General features: G+C 46.8%; 1 protein-coding gene across 2 annotated transcripts in view; it reads right to left on the bottom strand.

The window, feature by feature from the left end:
• The window catches only part of OPA3 (outer mitochondrial membrane lipid metabolism regulator OPA3), a 67,066-nt gene that overhangs the window by 29,076 nt on the left and 17,678 nt on the right, over positions 1-20,312 (bottom strand). Inside the window, exon 2 of one of the 2 annotated variants that reach the window (XM_040252617.1) lies at positions 1,554-5,399. The exons of the other annotated variant lie outside the window; for it this stretch is intronic. Within the exon in view, the coding sequence (XP_040108551.1) occupies positions 4,981-5,399 (419 nt within the window). The 3' untranslated portion in view covers positions 1,554-4,980. Of the gene's footprint in view, positions 1-1,553; positions 5,400-20,312 lie in introns of those variants that run through there. 2 annotated transcript variants of the gene reach the window in all.

Raw genomic sequence — 20,312 nt, 5'->3', positions numbered from 1 at the left:
CAGGACCAGGCAGGGGGCATAAGAGCTGAGCTGATGGGCATGTGGGAGCTGGTTGGCCCCTCCAGAGTTGTGCCAACTGAGGCAAGGGGGCCAGCCTTTGTCCTCTTGAGCCCTTTGCCCATCCTTCTTCCCTTGCTTACTCTGTTCCAGGGGTCAGTAAACTCTTTTTAATGTAAAGGGCCAAATAGTAAATATTTGCATCTTTGAAAGCAAAATGGTATTTTTCACAAATGACTCAACTCTGGCATTGCCATGCAAAAGCGTCATAAAAAGACATAAACAAATGAGCGTGGCTGGATTCCAATAAATCTTTATTCCCAAAGACAGGCAGCGCCAGGCCCTTAGTCTGCTGACCCCAGCCCTGTTCTCATAGCAGACCCTCTTGCAGGTCCAGGAACAGGCAGACCCCACACCGTTGCAGGGCCTGCTAACCCTTTCTCACTCTGGAGGCTGCCAACAGGGCTCCTCGCATCACCTCCCTGACCAGCTGATATACTTCCCCATCTCCACTACTCCTGAACTTTCTTCTCAGCCCTCATCACCCAGGCCCGGATTAGTTTTTCTTCTTTCTTCCTTCCTGTTTTTGGCTGCGCTGGGCCTTTGTTGCGGTGCACAGCTCTCTAGCTGTGGCACATGGGCTCAGGAGTTGTGGCTCGAGGGCTTAACTGCCCCCCAGGGATCGAACCCACATCCCCTGCATTGGAAGGTGGACTCTTTACCACTGAGCCACCAGGGAAGAGCCTAGTTTTTTTCCTTTACTGTCCCTGCACTAGCTGGTGGCTCCGTGGCAACGGCAACCTCGTCTAGTTTCAGGTTGACTCCCAGCTGCTAGATAGAATGGGGCCAGGAGCGCAGTAAACATTTGTCCAGTAAGTGGGTAGATGGTGCCCTCTCCACCCTCCTCTGGACGTGCTTCTCCTCTCCTTCTGCCTATGGGGGCTGGGGGACCCCAGCCTGGCCCCACAGCATCACAGTGGCCAGCTCAGCAATAGGCCAGTGGGTCAGGTGGGGGCTTTAGGAAGTCCATTTTCTCCTGGGGTGGCTCTCCCCAGGCAAGGGCCTGCCCAACGGGGAAAACAACATGGGGGCCAACAGGGCCTGTCAGGAGATGACAGAGGCAGAGTCCTCAGGACACTGGATGAGGCTTTTGTGAGTCACTGTTGAATTTGCTTCTGATGGCTTACAGCCTTCCTCAGGAGGAGTCCTTCCTTCCCAAATAACCACAGGGCAGATAATACTGGACTGTAAGCCCCCTGCGGGTAGGGTTGGGGCTATCTCCTTCACAGCTGGGTCACCAGCTCTGCACAGAACACAGTGAGGAACATGGTGGGCACCTTGGTGACAGTTTGTTTGTTGGTTGGTCAGGCGCGGCAACACCCAGGGATCAAGCTCCTGCCCCATGCAGTGGATGCGCAGAGTCCGAACCACTGGACCACCAGGCAATTCCCTTTGTGACAGTTCTTTGAATGAAAGAATAAACGAAGGACAGTTTTTCTAAGGTTAACAGGGATTTTTAAATGTGGGGGGAAAAAATACACCAACTTGAAGACAGCCAATTTGAATTACAAATTTATTCTAACCCCTTTTCCCAAGTCACAAATAGATACAAAATTTTAGCTAGCAGGAAACCAGAGCGATGAGCCATCGTCTGGTCTTGTGCGTTTTGGGGGGGATTCTTTCCCCTCACATGCGCTAACCCCACCCGCATGCAGCGGGCGAAGCGGCTACATCCCACGAAGTCTCGCTGCACGTGAGAATGCGTCAGGGCTGAGTTCTGAGTCCGAGATGCGAGAGCAGCACTATGTCAGGGTCAGGGTGGCACAGGGGGTAGGAGCTCCAACCCAGACTGCCCGTCTTCTCATCCCACGTCTCCTTCCCCTCCTGTGTGACCCTGGGTAGGTGACTTTCCCTCTCTGTGCCTCAGTTTCCTCATCAAGGAAACAAAGAAAATAATGTTATGCTAACTATATGAAGCACTTAGAACAGTGTCCCGTGCCTAACTGGAATTCAATAATTAACTCCACCAGAGGCTTCCCTTGTAGCTCAGTTGGTAAAGAATCTGCCTGCAATGCACGAGACCCGGATTTGATTCTTGAGTCAGGAAGATCTCCTGGAGAAGGAAATGCCAACCCACTCCAGTATTCTTGCCTAGAGAATCCCATGAAGAGAGGAGCCTAGCAGGCTACAGCCCATGGAGTTGCAAGAGTCGGACATGACTTAGCAACTAAACCACCACCACCACCACTCTGATAATGACCGCATCTAACTGACAAGAGGTCACTGACATTGATGTCATTGACTCGGACGTGATGTGGGGGGCAGTTACAGTCCCTGGCCTCCAGAAACCTTGATCCAGAGATGTATCAGTGCCAGAGTGGACCCACCCCCACCAGAGGTAACCATGGAAACAGGTACTGAGCTGGCTCACCTGGCTCCATCAACCACTCCATCATCCTGTGGCAGCTTTGTCTCTTGCTTTCATCATTTAACCCACTCAAGTCACTTCCAATTTTAAAAGTATCCCTACCTGGGCCCACCTCCTCAGCTCCCTCTATATCAGTGGAGGCTCTTCTAGAAGGAATTAAGATGCTGCCTCAGAACCCCAGTTTCTTGGTTTTCTATCTGGGTAGGTCTTGTGTCCATATGGTTTTCACTCCCCTGGGGAAGGGAGGTGAGGGAGGAAGGGAGAGAAAGCTGGCCCCTCCCACTCCACCTACAGCTGCTGGGAAACAGATATGGAATGGGTCTCACCTCATTCATCAAATGCTAAGATCCTGAGTGTAACGGGGGGCTGTTCTGATAGAGGATTGCACCCTCTCCTTTCGCTACTGTGTAGAGATCTCTACCCCCTCCCCAAGTAGTCCACCTCCCGCTCATCTTTCTTCTTGCTTCTCTCCTAATTTTAATAAGCCTTGTACCCGTTTTGGAGATCAGCTCATGATTCTCAAACACATCCTTCAGCTGACTTCCTCACTCTAGGGCTCCTTTAAGTAAGCAACATCTACAGCCTGAAAGGGTCTTCCCAGGTGGCTCAGTAGTAAAGAATCTGCCTGCCAATGCAGGAGACCCAGGTTTGATCCCTGGGTCAGGAGGATTCCCTGGAGAAGGAAATGGCAACCCATTCCAGTATTCTTGCCTGGAAAAGCCCATGGACAGAGGGCTACAGTCCATGGGGTTGCAAGAGTTGGACACGACTTAGCGACTAAATAACAGCAACAGCCTGAAAGACAGAATGCTGACTGGTGGGCCCCAGACCCCTCCCGCTTCAGAGGTGAGTCTTGGAAGAGAAGCCACATTGTGAAGGATGGTTCCTGGACTGTTCCTCTCACCCTTGTGCTTCCCCAAATGTAGGGCTGTTCTGATAGAGAATTGGCAGGGTTGGCAGGAGTCCCAGAGTACTCCTGGGCTGCCTCACCCAGGAAGTTATGGGAGCTTATCTGCAAAGAGGCTTTGATGTAATTAAGTCAAGGATCTTGACGTGAAATCATCCTTGATTTAGGGTGAGCTCTAAATCCAATGACAGGAGTCTTCACAAGAGACAGGGAGGAAGAGAAGGCCATGGGAAGATGGAGGCAGAGGCTGGGGACATGTGGCCAACAAGCCAAGGGATGCCTGATGCCACAGAAGCTGAAGAGGCAAGAAAGCGTCCTCCCCTAGAGCCTGTGGAGGGAGGGAGATCTGTGAACACCCTAGTTTCAGATCTCTGACCTCCACAACTCATGTAGTTGTGGGTTTTGGTTTTGGTTTTGGTTTGTTTTGGCCGCCCTGCAGCATGTGGGATCTTAGTTCCCCAACCAGGGACTGAACCTGCGTCCCCTGCACTAGAAGCGCAGAGCCTGAATCCCTGGACCACTAGGGAATTCCCTAAACTCCTGTTGCTTTAAGCTACCGAGTTTGTGGTAATTTGTTATGGCAGTCCTGAAAACTAATAACAAAGGTAAGACCCAACTGGTAGCTAAGCCAAGTGGGATGGAGGTGGGACTTGGGGATTGGAGGCAGGAGGGTAACACTGCGTGAAGGGGGGCTGCTGGACCAGAGCCCCATGAGAGGAGGGTAAGAGCACACAGGTCTACAGATCTGACACAGGGATGTGGTCATCTAATCCAGGGCAGTCCCCTGAGTGACACCACTGAAGAAGATGGTGGGAAGGCAGGAAAGGCCTGGGACTCTGAGGACAGGTAACCAGAAGACTGAGGCTGCAAAGACAGGCCAGACTAGCCATTGGTAGGACCCAATTTTCTACCAGGAGAGGGAGCGGTAGGGCACTGCTGGAAGACCCTGCACAGCCATTCCAGTGGGTTGTGCCCTAGACCAAAGGAAGTGGGTGGCGGTTGGTTCTGTTGGAAAATTCCATTTGAGTGTCTCAGGGGAAGAGACCATGGATCATGTTAAGGGGAAAGATATAATATTTGATGGATCAACTGTAAGCCAAGATCCCCCGTGTTTTCCCCTCAGAGGAGTGGTGCCCAGAGAGCCCGCCTTAAAAGGTGAGGGAGGCAGAAGTGCATTGAAAGACCCTGCATTCCCTCACAATGGCTGGCGCCACCTGACAACGGGAAGGAGGCATTCTGATGTCAAGGATGAGCGTCCCAGGGAAATATAATACTGATCACCGTAAACGGGGGGCTGGCAGGTTGATCTGGCTCAAGTCCGGTTCCAGGTCTTCTGCCAGAGGAGTGAGCCTGCTGTCCTGCTGGCTGGGCCTGGCGTCTGCGCGGTTTGAAGTGGGCGGGAGGGGTGAGCACTGCGGACTGCACCACCTGAGTCAGAGGCCGGAGAGGCCGCGTTGTAACGCTTCACCTGCCGGCCACTGGTCACAGTAGGAAAGTATCACGGGTCAGCAGCAGGGTGACCTAAGCCAAGTTTCATCCATCCACATCCTGGTGGTTTCCCCTGGGCCAGCACAGGCAAGGGTAACGCAGGGAGAAGGCCACATCAGGGCACACAATGCTGCGCCCAAGTTCAGGCTTCAGCAAGCTCCTACTTCTTGGGTGAAGACACTGCCTGGGACGTGGACGCGGCCCGGGGGGTGGACGGCGGGTCCCCAGCGCGCAGCTGGGTGCGCACCTCTCGCATCTGCGCCTGCAGCTCCTCCAAGGCGCCCGGCGACGGCGCCGCCTGCACCTGCGCCTGCAGGGCCTCGAGCGCCAGCGCCAGGTGGCCCACCTCGGCCCGCATCGCGTCCCAGGCGGCGCGCTGCTCCTCCTCCTTGCGCCGCTGCTGCGCCTGGTGGCGCCAGTACTCCAGCACCAGGCAGCTGCCGCCCACGATGAAGATGGTGGCCTCGCCCAGCAGCTCTGCGCCCAGCTCGGCGGCCGCCTCCTCGTTCAGCGGCTTAATGACCGTGCCCCGGAAGCCCATGATGCGCATCTTGGTCCGCATCTCCACCCAGTGGTACACTGCGGGGGAAGAGAGGGGTCAGGTCGTGCGCTCAGGGACCCCTGCCACCCCCGCCCCTCCACGCCTCGGTGTCCAGGTCAGAGAACTGGGGACACAGCAGCCAAAATCACCGGGGGGTGCTTTAAAGAAGACCCTGCCCCTGGCCTGGTCTGAGGAACGCCAAGTCACCCCTATTGGGGTGACCCTGAGGGCATCCTTTAAATCTCCCAGAAGATTCTAGCAAGGGGCCAGGAATGAGAAACTGTGCCCCAGAGGGGAAGTTCTGAGACTGGGGACCAAGCTCCTGGAAGGTCACTAGGCGCTCCCAGGGCTCAAAGTCCCAGGAGGTGTAAAGAAAGGGTCAACTGCTGAAAGCTTAACTCCTTCTCCTTGTCTCTCAAGCCACCTCCCTGGGTACCATCACCCCGCCCACTTGAGAGAGGCAGAACCCTTTCTTTCCAGATCTTCCCCAAATGCAGCTGTGGCGGCGGGGCGGGAGGTGGGGGGGAACCTCCTGGATCTAAAGAAAGGGCAGCTGAAATGTGGGAATGGATGCTAAGCGACTGTGAGCACAGGGTGCCCGAGCCTCTGCAAGTCTGGCTCCCAGCCTAGATCTTCATCGACTCTGAAGATGGAGCTCCTCACAATAAGGTTCTGGGCACATATCCTGGAAGAAGCTCAGAGCTGACTGATGCTGCTGGAACAAAAAACTTCCTTGCCTAGCTGTTTCTTTGTGAAGGAAGATTCTCAGCGTTTGAGTCTTAGAAACCAAGGCAGAATGGATGCTGAACCCTGACTCACTCATAGGACATTCATCCAAGGACACTTGGGATTATTGGGGGTGATGCCCTGTTTTCTGGCTCATCTGGAGATTCATTTTCCTTCCTCTCATTTTACTTTTAATGTTTAATAATTATCCAGAAAATGTAGAACATATAAAATGTTTTAATTAATTGTGAACTAATAATTTTAGTTTTTGGACCAATAATTTTAAAGGCAATTCAAACCAGAAGAAAATATTTTAACATTTAGAACCTTACACAGGAAATTAAACAGATTCAAATTTGAATTTCTGTACGTATTTTGGTTGCTGATACATCATTCATTAGAATTCTTCGGGGAATGAAACTGTAAGTATAATTTCAAGGACAAAAAGGGACAACATAAAATTTGACTGTAAAAGAGGAACTTGCTCTTTTTTTTTCCTTATAAACTGGGCAACGGCAGGCACCAAATCACAAGAGGATATGGATTTCGGTAATCCACAAAGAATCCTTCAAAGAAAGGATGCTCCAGGTGTTTGAAAATGTTGTATTCCTAACACAACAGAAATGATATCTTTTGTATTTCCTATTTGTATTTCCCCCAGCCACACCGTAAGAGATGAGCACCTCGTCTTTCCCTGACCCCTCTGCTCCCCATTCCTACAAGTGATTTGTAATGTGTGTTTTATTCTTATACTTACACTCTTCTCACCATCTCCCTTGGCTCCCAACATGGCCGAGGAGGAAGCCAGCAACCCCTCTTCCCCTCTCCACTTCACACCCCGCAATCTCCTTAGGCCAGACCATTCTTTCTCAAGATCAAGGTTTAACACACTGGCTGTTCAGGGGCTATAGTACAGTCCCTTCACTCTGTACATCAGACAAGTCAGAAAAGTGAAAATAAATGGCACACACAAGGCAACAATCATGGAGACACTGTTCGGTGTGACGTGACTATGCTAGAAAGGAGCCCCTGCAATGGGCTGTGTGAGGGCGGGGGCCGCCTGGCAGAGGGGTCTGGATGCCTTGATGCGTCCTCAGGATCAAGGCCAGCCAGCTTCTCTACTCTTACTCCATGGAGCACATGTCAGTTTGCTCTCAACTGGACGATGATTTTCTAGGATGACTTGACTTTCTCTTGCATGACAGTTCTCAAACTGCATATCTCATCCCATAAGTGGGTCATGAGGTCAGTGTGGTTGCACAAACTATTATTAAAAATATAAGCAAGAACGTAATTTTTAGGGAACTGGTGACTGACCCTGGTCAGGTATGATGATAACCACTTGCATGACCTGTGTTGCAATAGGAGGTCCTGATAAGGAATGAGGTACTGCCTCCAAATATTAACCTGGAGAATTCAGAAAGGACCAAAGGAGAGAGGATACGCCCACCCACAGCATGTCCTGTAAAATTAGCCCAGAATTCAGGAGGAGCCCAAGGAGGAGGGTGAGTGCTAAGTAACTTCAGTCGTGTCTGACCCTCTGCAGCCCCATGGACCATAGCCCGCCAGACTCCTCTGTCCGTGGGATTCTCCAGGCAAGAATGCTACAGGGAGTTGCCGTGCCCTCCTCCAGGGATTCCCAACCCAGGGACTGAATCCAAGTTGCTTATGCCTCCTGCATTAGCAGGCAGGTTCTTTACCACTAGCACCACCTGGGAAGCCAGTGGAGGAGGGAGGAGATGATATATCCTGCCAACCTCTCAGAAACCCTCACGCTGGAATCCATCCTGGCTAAGTGATGCACGAACCACCAGGGAGGAGCCTGAGTCAGAATGATTGGTCAGAGGCAACCGGGAAACTAACCCCATCACCGTAAAACCTGAGACCTCGAGCCACGTGGCAGAGGAGTCCTCCTGGGTTCCCTTACCCTTCTGCTCTCCACCCAGGTGCCCCTTCCCAATGAAGTCTTTTGCTTTGTCAGCACGTGTGTCTCTTCCGACTACGCATTTCCAGGTGTTAGAAAAGACCACACTCTCGGGCCCTGGAAGGGGTACCCCTTCCTGCAACATAATAGAAAATATTAGATGGACTTGGAGGCATTACCCTAGTTGGTCAGAGAAAGACAGATACCCAATGATCTCATTTACATGTGGAACTAAAACAACAACAGCAAAAAACCAAGCTCATCGATATAACAACAACAAAAAAGAAGACAAAACATCCAAGCCAATCTCATGTACTCAGGGCAAGGACTGTTTCACAAAACTGTTATTCTTGTTTTGTGTGGGACTATATGACTGTGTGTGCGACTGGAACATGGGCAAAAGGCTGAAAGCCACTGTCCTAGATTTCTGCCAGCCTTGCACTTCTCTAATTTTATTTATTCCTAGGTACTAATAGTTTTGCCATTCTTATTCATGGTATTTTAAACTCCATTTTCCATTTGGCTGGGCTGGTACTCAGTGATGATACAGTTGAGTTATGTAAATAACTTTCTCTCCAGTGAGCCCCCCCATCCATTCTTTTTTTTCCCCTTTTTAGTGAAATATAACTTACACAAAGTATACACATGTTAACTGTAGAGCTAGATAATTTTTTTTTAATCTTGATTTTGTATTGGGGTATAGCTGATTAACAATGTTGTGATGATTGCAGGTGAACAGTGAAGGGACTCAGCCATACATATACATGTACCCGTTCTCCCCCAAGAGCTGGATAATTTTGTAATATGTAAGCGTCACCTAGATCAAGATCTAGGACATTCCCACACTCCAAATCGCTCCCACCCTCAAGCCTTCTTCCAGTTGGTTCTCCTAAAATCACTATTCTGACCTCTTATGATAGATGATAGTTCCCTTAAATCCTATTCTGTCTTCCTTGCGATAGATCACTCTATCACTCTTTTTGTTCTGACTTCTTTTGTTCAACAATATGTGAGATCCATGGTGTTGCCATGTGTTCAGCTCATCCACTGTGTTGACTGAACAGTTCATTCACCCACACCCCACGGATGGACACTCAGAGAGCCTATAGTAGGAAGCTTTCCCAGGAATGAAACTGCTGAATCACAGGGCATTGCATAACCCAGACAATCCCAACACACATCTTAATGAAGTATTTTGTTGTTAGGGGCAAGCTGACCCTAAAATTCACAGGAAATGCTGATGTCCTAAGAATAGAAAATTTTAAAGAAGATCAAAGTTTGAAAATTTACACAATCAGATTTCAAGACTAACTACAAAGCTAAAGTAATTAAGACAAGACACTACTGGTACAAGGTCAGACAAATCGAGAACTGGGAAAGAACACACTGTCCAAAACTAGGCCCTCACATATTTGACTGCTTTTCAAATGCTAGACCAACCTTGTAGTCTTGGAATAAATCCCACTAGGTTATAACGTATTATCTTTCTTATACAGTGCTGGATTCTACTTGCTAACATTTTTGTTCAGGATATCTGAATCCATGTTTAGAAGGATCTTGGCCTAAAATTTTTCTTTCTTATAATGACCTTGTTAGGTTGTGGTTATCACTATCTCATTCAACTCATAAAATGAATAAGGAAGTGTTCCACATTCTCTATTATTTAGAAGAGTTTGGATAATGACCTTGTTTCTTTCTTAAATGTTTGGAAGAATTTATCACTGAAGCCATCTGGGCTTGTGATTCTTTACGGGGAAGGTTTTAAATTGTAGATTCAATGTCTCTTAACAGATATAGGGCTATTCAGAGTTTCTATTTTTTCTTGTGTCAACATTGTTAATTGTGTTTTTCAAGGAAACTGTCCATTTCCTCTACATTGCCAAATTTTGAGGCTATAGTTGATCATGATATACTCTTGTCATCCTAGAGTTAGGATCTGAATTTATCTTTCATCCCTTTTAATGGAAATTTGTGTCTTTCCCCTTGAGTAGTATTAACCTTTTCAAAGAAACATCTTTTGACTTTGTTGATTTTTCTCTATGAAATGTCTGCTAACTCCTAGTTGTTCTTCAAGGTGTGTCTCAGGTGTTTCTTTTCAGGACTAAGACCCCTCTGGGCATCCTCAGCTCCTGGGGCTCCTACATCCCAGCCCTGATCAATCCTGGGTATCACTGGTGACAGACCTGTCTCCCTCACTGGGTCATGAGCTCCGCAAGGGCTGGGCGCAGGCCCGTTCTGTTTGCCCTTCCATCTCACACCTGAATTCACCTATGCCCGGGGTACCAGCCCCACACTCCTCTTCTCCCACTGTGCCCAATTCACTTTTCAGGTCTCAGCTGGAGTAACTCTTCTTCCTAGAGGAAGACACCTCTCTGATAGCTAGGCTGCATCAAACACATCCTCTAGGCTCCCAAAGCTCCCCAGGCTTCCCTTATCAGTTCAGTTCAGTTCAGTCACTCAGTCGTGTCCGACTCTTTGTGACCCCATGAATTGCAGCACGCCAGGCCTCCATCACCAACTCCCGGAGTTCACCAGACCCACGTCCATCGAGTCAGTGATGCCATCCAGCCATCTCATCCTCTGTCGTCCCCTTCTCCTCCTGCCCCCAATCCCTCCCAGCATCAGAGTCTTTTCCAATGAGTCAACTCTTCGCATGAGGTAGCCAAAGTACTGGAGTTTCAGCTTTAGCATCATTCCTTCCAAAGAAATCCCAGGGCTGATCTCCCTTAACATGACATCGTTTACTCTAGGTTGAATTTTTTTTTTCTTTAAATATGGATGCAGAACTCCTTGCTTCTAAAATGGATACAGAAATCAGTTTCACCCAGGCTTGTTTGACCTTTCACCAAAAATGTTGGTTTCACTGTTTCAAGTTTCTTGAGACCTTTGGCAAATTCTCCTGCTTCGTGGGGAACTCCTTTGTCACTGCCTGGAGGCTAGACTGAAGGGCAGGTTCCCAGAAATGCCCAGCCCAGCACCTGGCATCAAGAAGGCACTCAGGCAATGTTTAATGAGTGGATGAATGGCTCATCTTTCCTTCGGGTGTCCTCAAATTTACTGTATTTAATGTCACTATAAGCCTCCAAATTTTGTCCAAACATTCTTGTCTGTTTTGAAGTTTATATCTTAAATAAAGCTTGATGTTTATCCTATCTCTCAGGAGTCAAGAATGCTGCCCTTCCCAAGCAGGAGAGACTTTCACAGGTCGCTTTAGCCAAGAGAAACACAGGATTGACCTAACCTGCTCATCTGCCCTTAGTCACTCTGCTGGAACTTTTAACATCATATCATGGTGGCACACTGCCACCGTAAATTCTTCTCCTTTTGAACTGGGCTAAGTTGATTTACAATATTGTAAATATATTATGTATTGTGAACAAGAGTTTCAGGTGTACAGCACAGTGATAGTCTTTTCACAGATTATACTCTATTACAGATTATTACAAGATAATGTGTATAATTCCCTGTGCTATCCAGTGAATCCTTGTTGCTTATCTGCTTTATATATAGTTTGTATCTGTTAATCCCATGCCCCTAATTGGTCCCTTCCCACTTCCCTTTCCTCTTTGGTAACCACAAATTTGTTTTCTGTATCTGTCTGTTTATGTTCTACATATACATTCATTTGTATTATTTTTTAGATTCCACATATAGGTGATATCAAATAGTATTTTCCTTTCTTTCTGTCTGACTTATTTCACTAAGCATAACACTTTCGAGGTTCATCCATGGTGCTGCAAATGGCACCATTTACTTTTTATGCCCAAGTAATATTCTATTACACACCCACACACATCTCTCTATATATGTATGTATACACACACACACACTCATACATATTATATATCTCACATCCTTTTAATCCAACTGAGGCAGGAGGTAGATGGGGCCCCAGGTTGAACAGCCCCAATCGGTCTCCTGACTGATACTTGGAGATATAAGGTATCATCAGGACTACTGGGCCTTGATTGGGTAAAAGGCAAAGCAACCACATTCTTCTAATTCTTGTGGATAAGGGGATTTCCCTGCCCGACACACTGGCAGAGAAGGTCCTCAGTCGAGGGGAGAGAAAAAGGGAGGGAGGAGACACCAGCCCGTAATTTGTCCTGCCAACCTCCCAGAAACCTTCATGTTGGAACTGATCTTGGCTGAGAGATGCACACACACACTGGGGAGGACCCTGAGTCAGACCAAAGATGGACACGGACAAGATGGTGTCAGAGGCAACCCAAAGACTGCCCGGATACAAGCGACTTAAATCTCTCCTATTGACACACAACTCACTCTGAGTTCCCCTGTGTTTTCTTCCACACATACTTTGCTTCTAATAAATGCTTTACTTTTGTTTCAAGTCTTAATCTCTTTGCTAAATTCTTCCTTCAAAGAAGACAAGGACTGAGGCCCTCCTTCTTCCCAGCAAAATCACAATCGTCTATTGATGGGCACTTGGGTTGTTCCTATGTCTCGGCTATTGTAAAGTGCTGCTATGTACACTGGGGTGCGTGTATCTTTTCAAATTAGTGTTTCTGTTTTGTCCAGATATATGCCTAGGAGTGGAATTGCTGGATCGTATGTAGTTCTATCTTTAAATTTTAAAGGAAATTAAGCAAAATATATTGCACAACAAATGGATCAATGAAAAAATTCAAAGAGAAATTAAAAAAAATACTTTGAGATGAATGAAAATGAAACACAACATATCAAAACTCATGGGAACCAGCAAAAGCAGTTCTAAGAGGGAAAACAATTTTTGAAAATACAGTGGTAAATATAATAAAACAGATAAATAGTTAAACTGGGGAACAGGAATTGAGGTGGAAAAGAAGACGGTTGAGTTTTCTTCTTTTTATCATAAATCATGGATATATTTGACTCTTTAAGTACTCATGTTCCTTTGACAACATTTAGTAATTAATGCAATTTTGAAAACACAAATACATTTAAAAGACTTGTCTAAGCCAAATATTCAATCAAAAGTCACAGAAAACACATTCTTCTCCGGTCTCAAGTGTACATGGAATGTTCTCCAATTATAGATCATGTGTTAGGCAGCAAAACAAGCCGTAACAAGAAGACTGAAATCATATCCAGTATCTTTTCTGACCACACTGGTATGAAACTAAAAAATCAATTACAAGAAAACTGGAAAATTCACAAATATGTGGAGATTTAACAACATGTATTGCTCAACCAATGGGTCAATGGAGAAATAAAAAATACTTTGAAATGAATGAAAATGAAATACACCATACTGAAACTCATGGGATTTAGCAAAAGCACTTCTAAGAGAGAAGTTCATTGTGATAAACACCTACCTCAAGAAGAAGAAAAATCTCAAATATACAACCTTATTTTATACTTCAAGGAACAAGAAGAAGGACAAATGAAGCCTAAAGTTAATAGAAGGAAGGAGATAACAAAGACCAGAGCAGAAATAAATGAAATAGAAACTAAAAAGACAATATAAAAGGTCAATGAAACCAAGAGCCGGCTCTTTGAAAATATAAACAAAATTGATAAATCTTTAGCTAGACTGACCAACAAAAAAAGGGAGAGGAATCAAATAAAATCAGAAATGAAGAAGTTACTACTGACTCTACAGAAATACAAAGGATCGAGAGAGTACTATAGACAATTATATGCCAACAAATTGGACAACCTAAAAGAAATGAATAAATGCCTAGAAACATACAATCCTCCAAGATTGAATCATGAAGGAATATTATCTTCAAAAATATATTTATCTTCAATAAAAGACACTGGGAAAACTAGACAACCATATGTAAAAGAATGAAATTGTACCACGATCCCAGGTGGCACTACCGGTAAGAACCTGCCTGCCAATGCGGTAGACGTAAGAGACGCAGGCTCGACCCCTGGGTTGGGATGATCCTTTAGAAAAAGAAACGGCAAACCACTCCAGTATTCTTGCCTGGAGAATTCCATGGATAGAGGAGCCTGGTAGGCTATGGTCCATAGGGTCGCAAATAGCTGGACACAACTGAAGTGACTTAGCATGCACACATCTTACACCACATACAAAAATTAACTCAAAATGGATTAAATACCTGACTGTAAGACCTGAAACCATCAAACTCCTAGAAGAAACAGATGGTAAGCTCTTTAACATAAGTCTTGGCAACGATTTTTTGGATTTGACACCAAAAGCAAAAAATAAACAAGTCAAACTAAAAAAGCTTCTGCACAGTAAAGAAAAACCATCAACAAAAAGAAAAGGTAACGTATGGAATGGGGAAAATATCTGTAAATCATATATCTGATAAAGGGTTAATATCCAAAATATATAAAGAACTCATTTAATTCAACAACAGAAAAACCAAACAACTCAACTGGCAGAAGATTTCTGAGCAGACATTTTCTCAAAGGGGATATACAGATGGCTTGCAGGTACATGAGAAGATGTTCAACGTCACTAGTCATCAGAGAATTGCAAATAAAAACCACCATGAGCTATCACACCTATGAGAATGGCTATTATCAAAAAGACAGGAAATAACAAGCAATGGTGAGGACCTGGAGAAAAGGGAGCTCGTGGACATTACTGGTGGGATCATAAGTTGGTGTAGCCACTATGGAGAACAGTATAAAGGTTCCTCAAAACATTAAAAATAGAACTATCATATGATCCAGCAAACCCACTCCTGGGTATTTATCTGAAGAAAACGAAAACACTGACTCACAGTTCTGATTCTAGGAATTTATCACTTTCTTCTCCAAGAAAAAAAGTATGTATGGGTTTATAGAAAGATTTGGAGTCCAGAGGAATGCATGCTAACCCCCACATGCTGGGCCCATTTAGCAGGGAGCTTCTTTCACCTGCTAGGCCGGGGGCCTGCTCTGCATTCAGTTATCCAGGGGTGCACCCTGAGCACCAGCCACTCCTGAGGGGCTGATCTGCGGGACCACTGGGACTGACCAGGAGGGGACTTTATCAGTGACTATTAGGGCCAGAGGCACGTGAGTGGTGCATGACACCATTTGATGACCTGAAGTTTTATGGCCATGTGATAAGATGACTTGAATAACCCTCATGGGGAAGACAGGTTCTTGGGAAGTTAATCACGAAGTATCTGAGGAGACTTTGGAGCTTTCTCAGGAAGCTCTGTTGCTGCAGAGTCAGTGTGCACCAGCCAGGAGAACCCCGGAGGGCGGCGTAATGGGGCCCAGGGTCCACTCGCGCGGAGGACCTGACACATCACCTCGCTGGAGACCCCCTGGGCCCAGTCAGTCCTCACTCTTCTCTCCTCTGCCTCCTGCTGTGGCCATTCTCTTAACAGCTTGCCCTCCCTGAGCCAAGAACCCGGGGTGAGTATAGGGAGAGGAGGTGTGAAGGCCAGAGTCTTCTGAAGGGCGGTAAACGTGAGGTGAGTTGTGGAGATGACAGCCTTCCAAGCAGGAGTTGTAAACTGCAGATCTATGATCATAAGCTGCAAAATCAATGTGGTATGTGGTAACCAGCATCTCTTTAAAGTAAAAACATTTTAATTCACATTGTGTAATTTCAATTACATAAAATTCTAGAAAATGCAAGCTGCTCTCCAACAGATCAGTGGTTGCCTAGGGATCGGGGAGTCACAGACAGGGGCTGGGAGGGGCACAGGGATACCCTGGGGTGACGGCTGTGTTCACTCTCTAGGCTGTGGTGATGGTTTCACGGGTGTACACGTTTGTCAGAACGTATCAAGTTGTATACTTTAAATACGTGCAGTTTATGATGTATCAATTATATCTCAATAAAGTCATTAAAAATTAAAAGAGGAAACCTCCCTGGTAGTCCAGTGGTTAAGAATCCACCTGCCAATGCAGGGAATGTGGGTTCAATCCCTGGTTGGGGAACTAAGATCCCACATGCCACATGGTGTGGCCAAAAAAAAAAAAAAAAAAAAACACTAAAAGAAACAGAAGACAATAAAATAGAATAGAACAGACTAAGCCAGCCAGGAAGGAAGAGGAGCAGATGTTAGCTGGGTGAAGTCGATAATACCACAGGAGATGAGGGCAGTCCCCAGAAAGGGGGATAAAAGCTGAACCAGAGTGAAGAGGGCAGGGGCCCAAGACACCCCCAGGCAGGGAGCCCCGCCTCCCAGCTCTGCCCAGGCCCAGGCTGAGCTGTTTCTGGCCCCCAGGTGACGTGCAGGTGGCTCAGTGGAGGCAGCGTGGCTCTGGACCCCAGGGAGCGCAAGGAGAGGGCTGTGGGCTCCGCTGCTCCTTCCATCAGAGCTGCTCAGTTGAGATGGAGTTCCTGGTCATCTCCGAAGACAATACCAAGTCAGAATAGGTCAACTGCAGGAAATACTACAGGAAGAACGTCCAGGCCCTGAGAAGCCATAGTTCCCTCCCCTTCCTTCCCGAACCTTCACTTTGAGGACACGGCCCGGAGTCACCAGTGGTCTCTTCTTTCCAAGATCTATGTTATGGACCACAGATTCCTGGTCTGGGGCTCCTTGTCTGCAAAACAGACCAAATTAGAGAGGTTTCCAGCTCTAGCCAGCGGGTGAAGGATGATGGCTAGGGAAGATGAAGCATGTGGTGGCAAGGCAGATTTCTTTCTGTAAGCAAATGAACATGCTGAGCTGAAGGCCCCAGTTTGCTGAGTTCACAAACCACAAGATGGTGCAGAAACTTCTCTCTGGACCTTCTCCTTCCTCATGATTCTCCTGAGCTGCAGGCCAGTCTGCTGGTCTTCCTCCTAGCAGCAGAGAGGCAAGAGATCCAGGAGGGGGAAAGACAGGCATTCAAGGATTTTTTTTTTTTCCCCCCTGGCTGCACTGGCTCTTCATTGCTTTGCAAGGGTTTTCTCTAGTTGTGGCTCAAGGATGTTCCTGGCAGTGAGGTTTAGAGGGGTAAAAAGTGGGAAATAACTCAGCTGCCAGAAGTAGATGATTTTGTTTGTGCTGCAACAGTCCTGGGTGACTGGGCCTTTCTGTACCAACAGGCTGCAAGGTACTTCCCCAACTGCCTGACCACGCGAGACCAGGATATGAGTAAAGAGTCCACCAACGAGACGCATCACCCAGGATTTGCAAGGAGACATTACTGAGATAGGGTTCCCCCAACTGCAGCTTTGCATGGGTTCTGCTGGCGAAGGTAGGTTAGGGACCTCAAGGTTTTCCAAGGTAAATGTCCAGTGTCCTATTACCAACTTCAGGGGTGTGATGGCTTCTTGGCCCCTGGATGGCATTAAATCGGTGTGTTCTTCAATACAAAAGTCAAGCAGGCAGCGTCAGAGGCAGCATCTCCCCTGGTGGGTCAGTTCGTTCTGTGGTGGCATTCCAGGAAGCTCAGCCAAGAGGCACTTCTTCTAGCCCTTTCAATGACTCTGCAAACCTCATCCTTTGTATTAAATTGCTTTCTGCCTAATTTATTTGGAAATGCATCAAAAATAAGACAGATTAATCAATGGATAGAGGGATGGACTAATGGGTCAAAACGTGGTAAAGGAAGTACAGTAAGATGCTACTGGGAGACTCTTTGTGGTGGGTATATGGGTATTCAAAGTAAACCTCTTTCAATGTTGCTGTATGTTTGGAAATGTTTATGTTAATAATAAAATGTTGAGAACCATCCTTTTTCAAAAAAGAGCTGGAGTGTTTTCTCTTTCCTGCAGGTGAACCCCGAAGATGCCGTGGTCTTAGAAATGATGAAAGCTGTCTATGGCCAATGTGGAAAGGGGCTCTGAATATAACAGGTGGACTAAGCAGCTGTCTAGTTCTTGGCCAGTGCCCAGCACGAAGGAGAAACCTCCTCTCCAGGAACAGGGACCTCAGGGGACACTGGGTCTCCGTCTCCCTCTGCTGGCCTGAGATGACGGTGGGACGCTGTCCCTCTGCTCCCTCCTGCAGGGGAACCTACTATTTTAAGAGCCTGACTTGGATTCAGCAGTTCCAAGGCTGGAGGCCCAGCGATGCTCCCTGTCCAAGCCTCAGTCTCCTGCTTTATAAAAAGGGTTTAATAATAATCCTTACCCATAGGGTGTGTGAGATCCATCAAGACTGTGGCGCCAGCTGAAGGTTTCCATACTGGGCAGCTACTATCATTGTTATAATCAGGCCTGGGCTGAGGCTCCTGAATCTCAAAACTGAAAAGTTTTCACTGGGTGTGGTGCAGGGAGATGACAGAAAATACACGGGGGTGTGTTCCTCCAGGCTTGGGAGACAAGGTCGCTGTTAGCAATACCCAGTGGGTCCTCTTTGCTCCTACAAAAGCCAAGACCACAGGCTGGAGGCAGGCTGGGCCTGGATCCAGTCTCCATGTCCTCGGTGAACCCCCTTTCCCTCACCACAGTGACTGGTAAAACAGCCCCCAAGAGGGAGGAACAGTTCTTCCTACTTTAGACTTCCAAATAATAAATGGAGAAGAAAAGAAGGAAACACAAAATCAACACTGGATAAATACCACAATAATAATGGCCGCAGATAAGATCCACAGACGACGCTAAAATTAGTGGGCAGAAGTCTCAGGAGAAACAGGATATCTGTATAGTCTCAGAGTGTCTTCCCCAAGAGATTTATTTCATTTTAAAAATTTTGTTTATTTATTTATTTGGCTGTGCTGGGTCTCAGTTGCAGCATGTGGCACCCAGTTCTCTGACCAGAGATTGAGCCTGGGCCCCCTGCATTGGGAGCTCAGAGTTTTAGCCACTGGACCACCTGGAAGTCCCTCATTTTATTTATTGAGGTATAACTGACATAGAGTATTACATTAACTTCAATGACTTAATGACTTGGTACTTGTATATACTGCAAAATTAGATTAACTACAAATGGAAAAATGCTAACTTCACACTGGACAAACCTAGCAGACACCCCCTCAACCATGTGACCAAGGTCAGTATGACCGGAAATCCGGCTGATATCCCAAACTCCCTGAAACAGTGCACTGAGAAGCACACGCTGGTTCTGGGTTATGCTTGCCAAAAACGTGGAATTTCTTTCCAGTCATGGGAAAGCATCAGACAAACTCAGATCAAAGGACAGTCTACAGAATTAACTAACCAGTACTCTTCGAAAGGGTCAAGGAAGACAAAGACAAACTGGGAAACTGTCACAGGTTAAAGGGAGCTACAGAGACATGGCAACTGATTCGGGATATCGGATGAGATCTGGAGACAGAATAAGGCCTTCGGTGAAAACACTGGTGAAATGGGAATGCCATGGGTGGTTGCGTTACCAGCACTGCACTTGTGTTCCTTCCCTGGGTTTGCTTCCTGTACCATGTTTAGAGAAGATGCCATCATGGGGGGAAGTTGAGGGAAAGGTCTGCAAGAACTCTGCACCATTTCACAACTTTTCTTTAAATCTACCCTGAGCTCAAAGGAACAAGATTAAAAAAAAAGAAGAAGAAGAAGAAGAAGGGACTTCCCTGGTGGTCCAGAGGCTAAGTCTCCATGCTCCCAACACAGGGGACCTGGGTTCGATCCCTGATTGGGAAACGAGAACCCACATGCCAAGACCTGGTGCAGCCAAATAAATAAATTTTTTTAAGAAAGAAATAGCCTCCAGGTGGCGAGACTGGGAGGAAATGAACCTTTGGGAACATTCGTGGCTGCCAGGGTAATCCGTTGCACACCTTTGAGTCAGTAATTCCACTCTGGCCAGATTCACCCTGCAGGTGTGAAAGGCTTGCCTGGCACATGAGTTCTGTAGCATTGTTTATGATATAACAATAAAATAAAAGAAAATAAAAAACAGGGGAAACCCTACGAGACTATCTACAGTCTCAGAAATTACAAGAATCTGTCAGTAGCTGAGAGTAAGGAAGTTTTTTATGTTACAGATAGATAATTCTCTCCAGGATGACATGGAACACAGTGAAAAGCAGTGAGGACCAGCACAGTGTCTACTGTTTGCTGAATTCATGGAAAAGAAAGTGAGGTGGCGGGGGTGCATATCAGCATCTGCTTGGAAATGCACAGTTGCTTTTTTTTTTTTTTTTTTTTCTGGAAAATACTCAAGATAACCGTGGTTGCTGATGAGGAGGAGAACAGCGTGCCTGGGGAACAGAAGTGGCGGGAGACTTTCCCCTACTTAACTCTTTTGAACCTTAAACTATGTGAACTTGAAACCAAAAACTGAAGACAAAACAGATAACTAAAATTTTTCCCCCCCAAAATCAACAAACAAGCCACCCTGGACCTAGAATTTGGGGTCAAGCCTGTTTAGATGAAATACTCTGCTCTTCCCTCAAGTCCCACTAAGATGGTGATTGGGTAGAAAGAAGCCAGAACCCACAAGAACAGAGGGGAGAGGGTGGAGTGGCCTGGAGGGAGTGAGCGGGGGCA

Source organism: Oryx dammah, unplaced genomic scaffold (assembly GCF_014754425.2).
Source record: "Oryx dammah isolate SB20612 unplaced genomic scaffold, SCBI_Odam_1.1 HiC_scaffold_13, whole genome shotgun sequence".
NCBI classification, from domain to species: domain Eukaryota; kingdom Metazoa; phylum Chordata; class Mammalia; order Artiodactyla; family Bovidae; genus Oryx; species Oryx dammah.
This window is presented reverse-complemented; position numbering and strand designations above follow the sequence as displayed.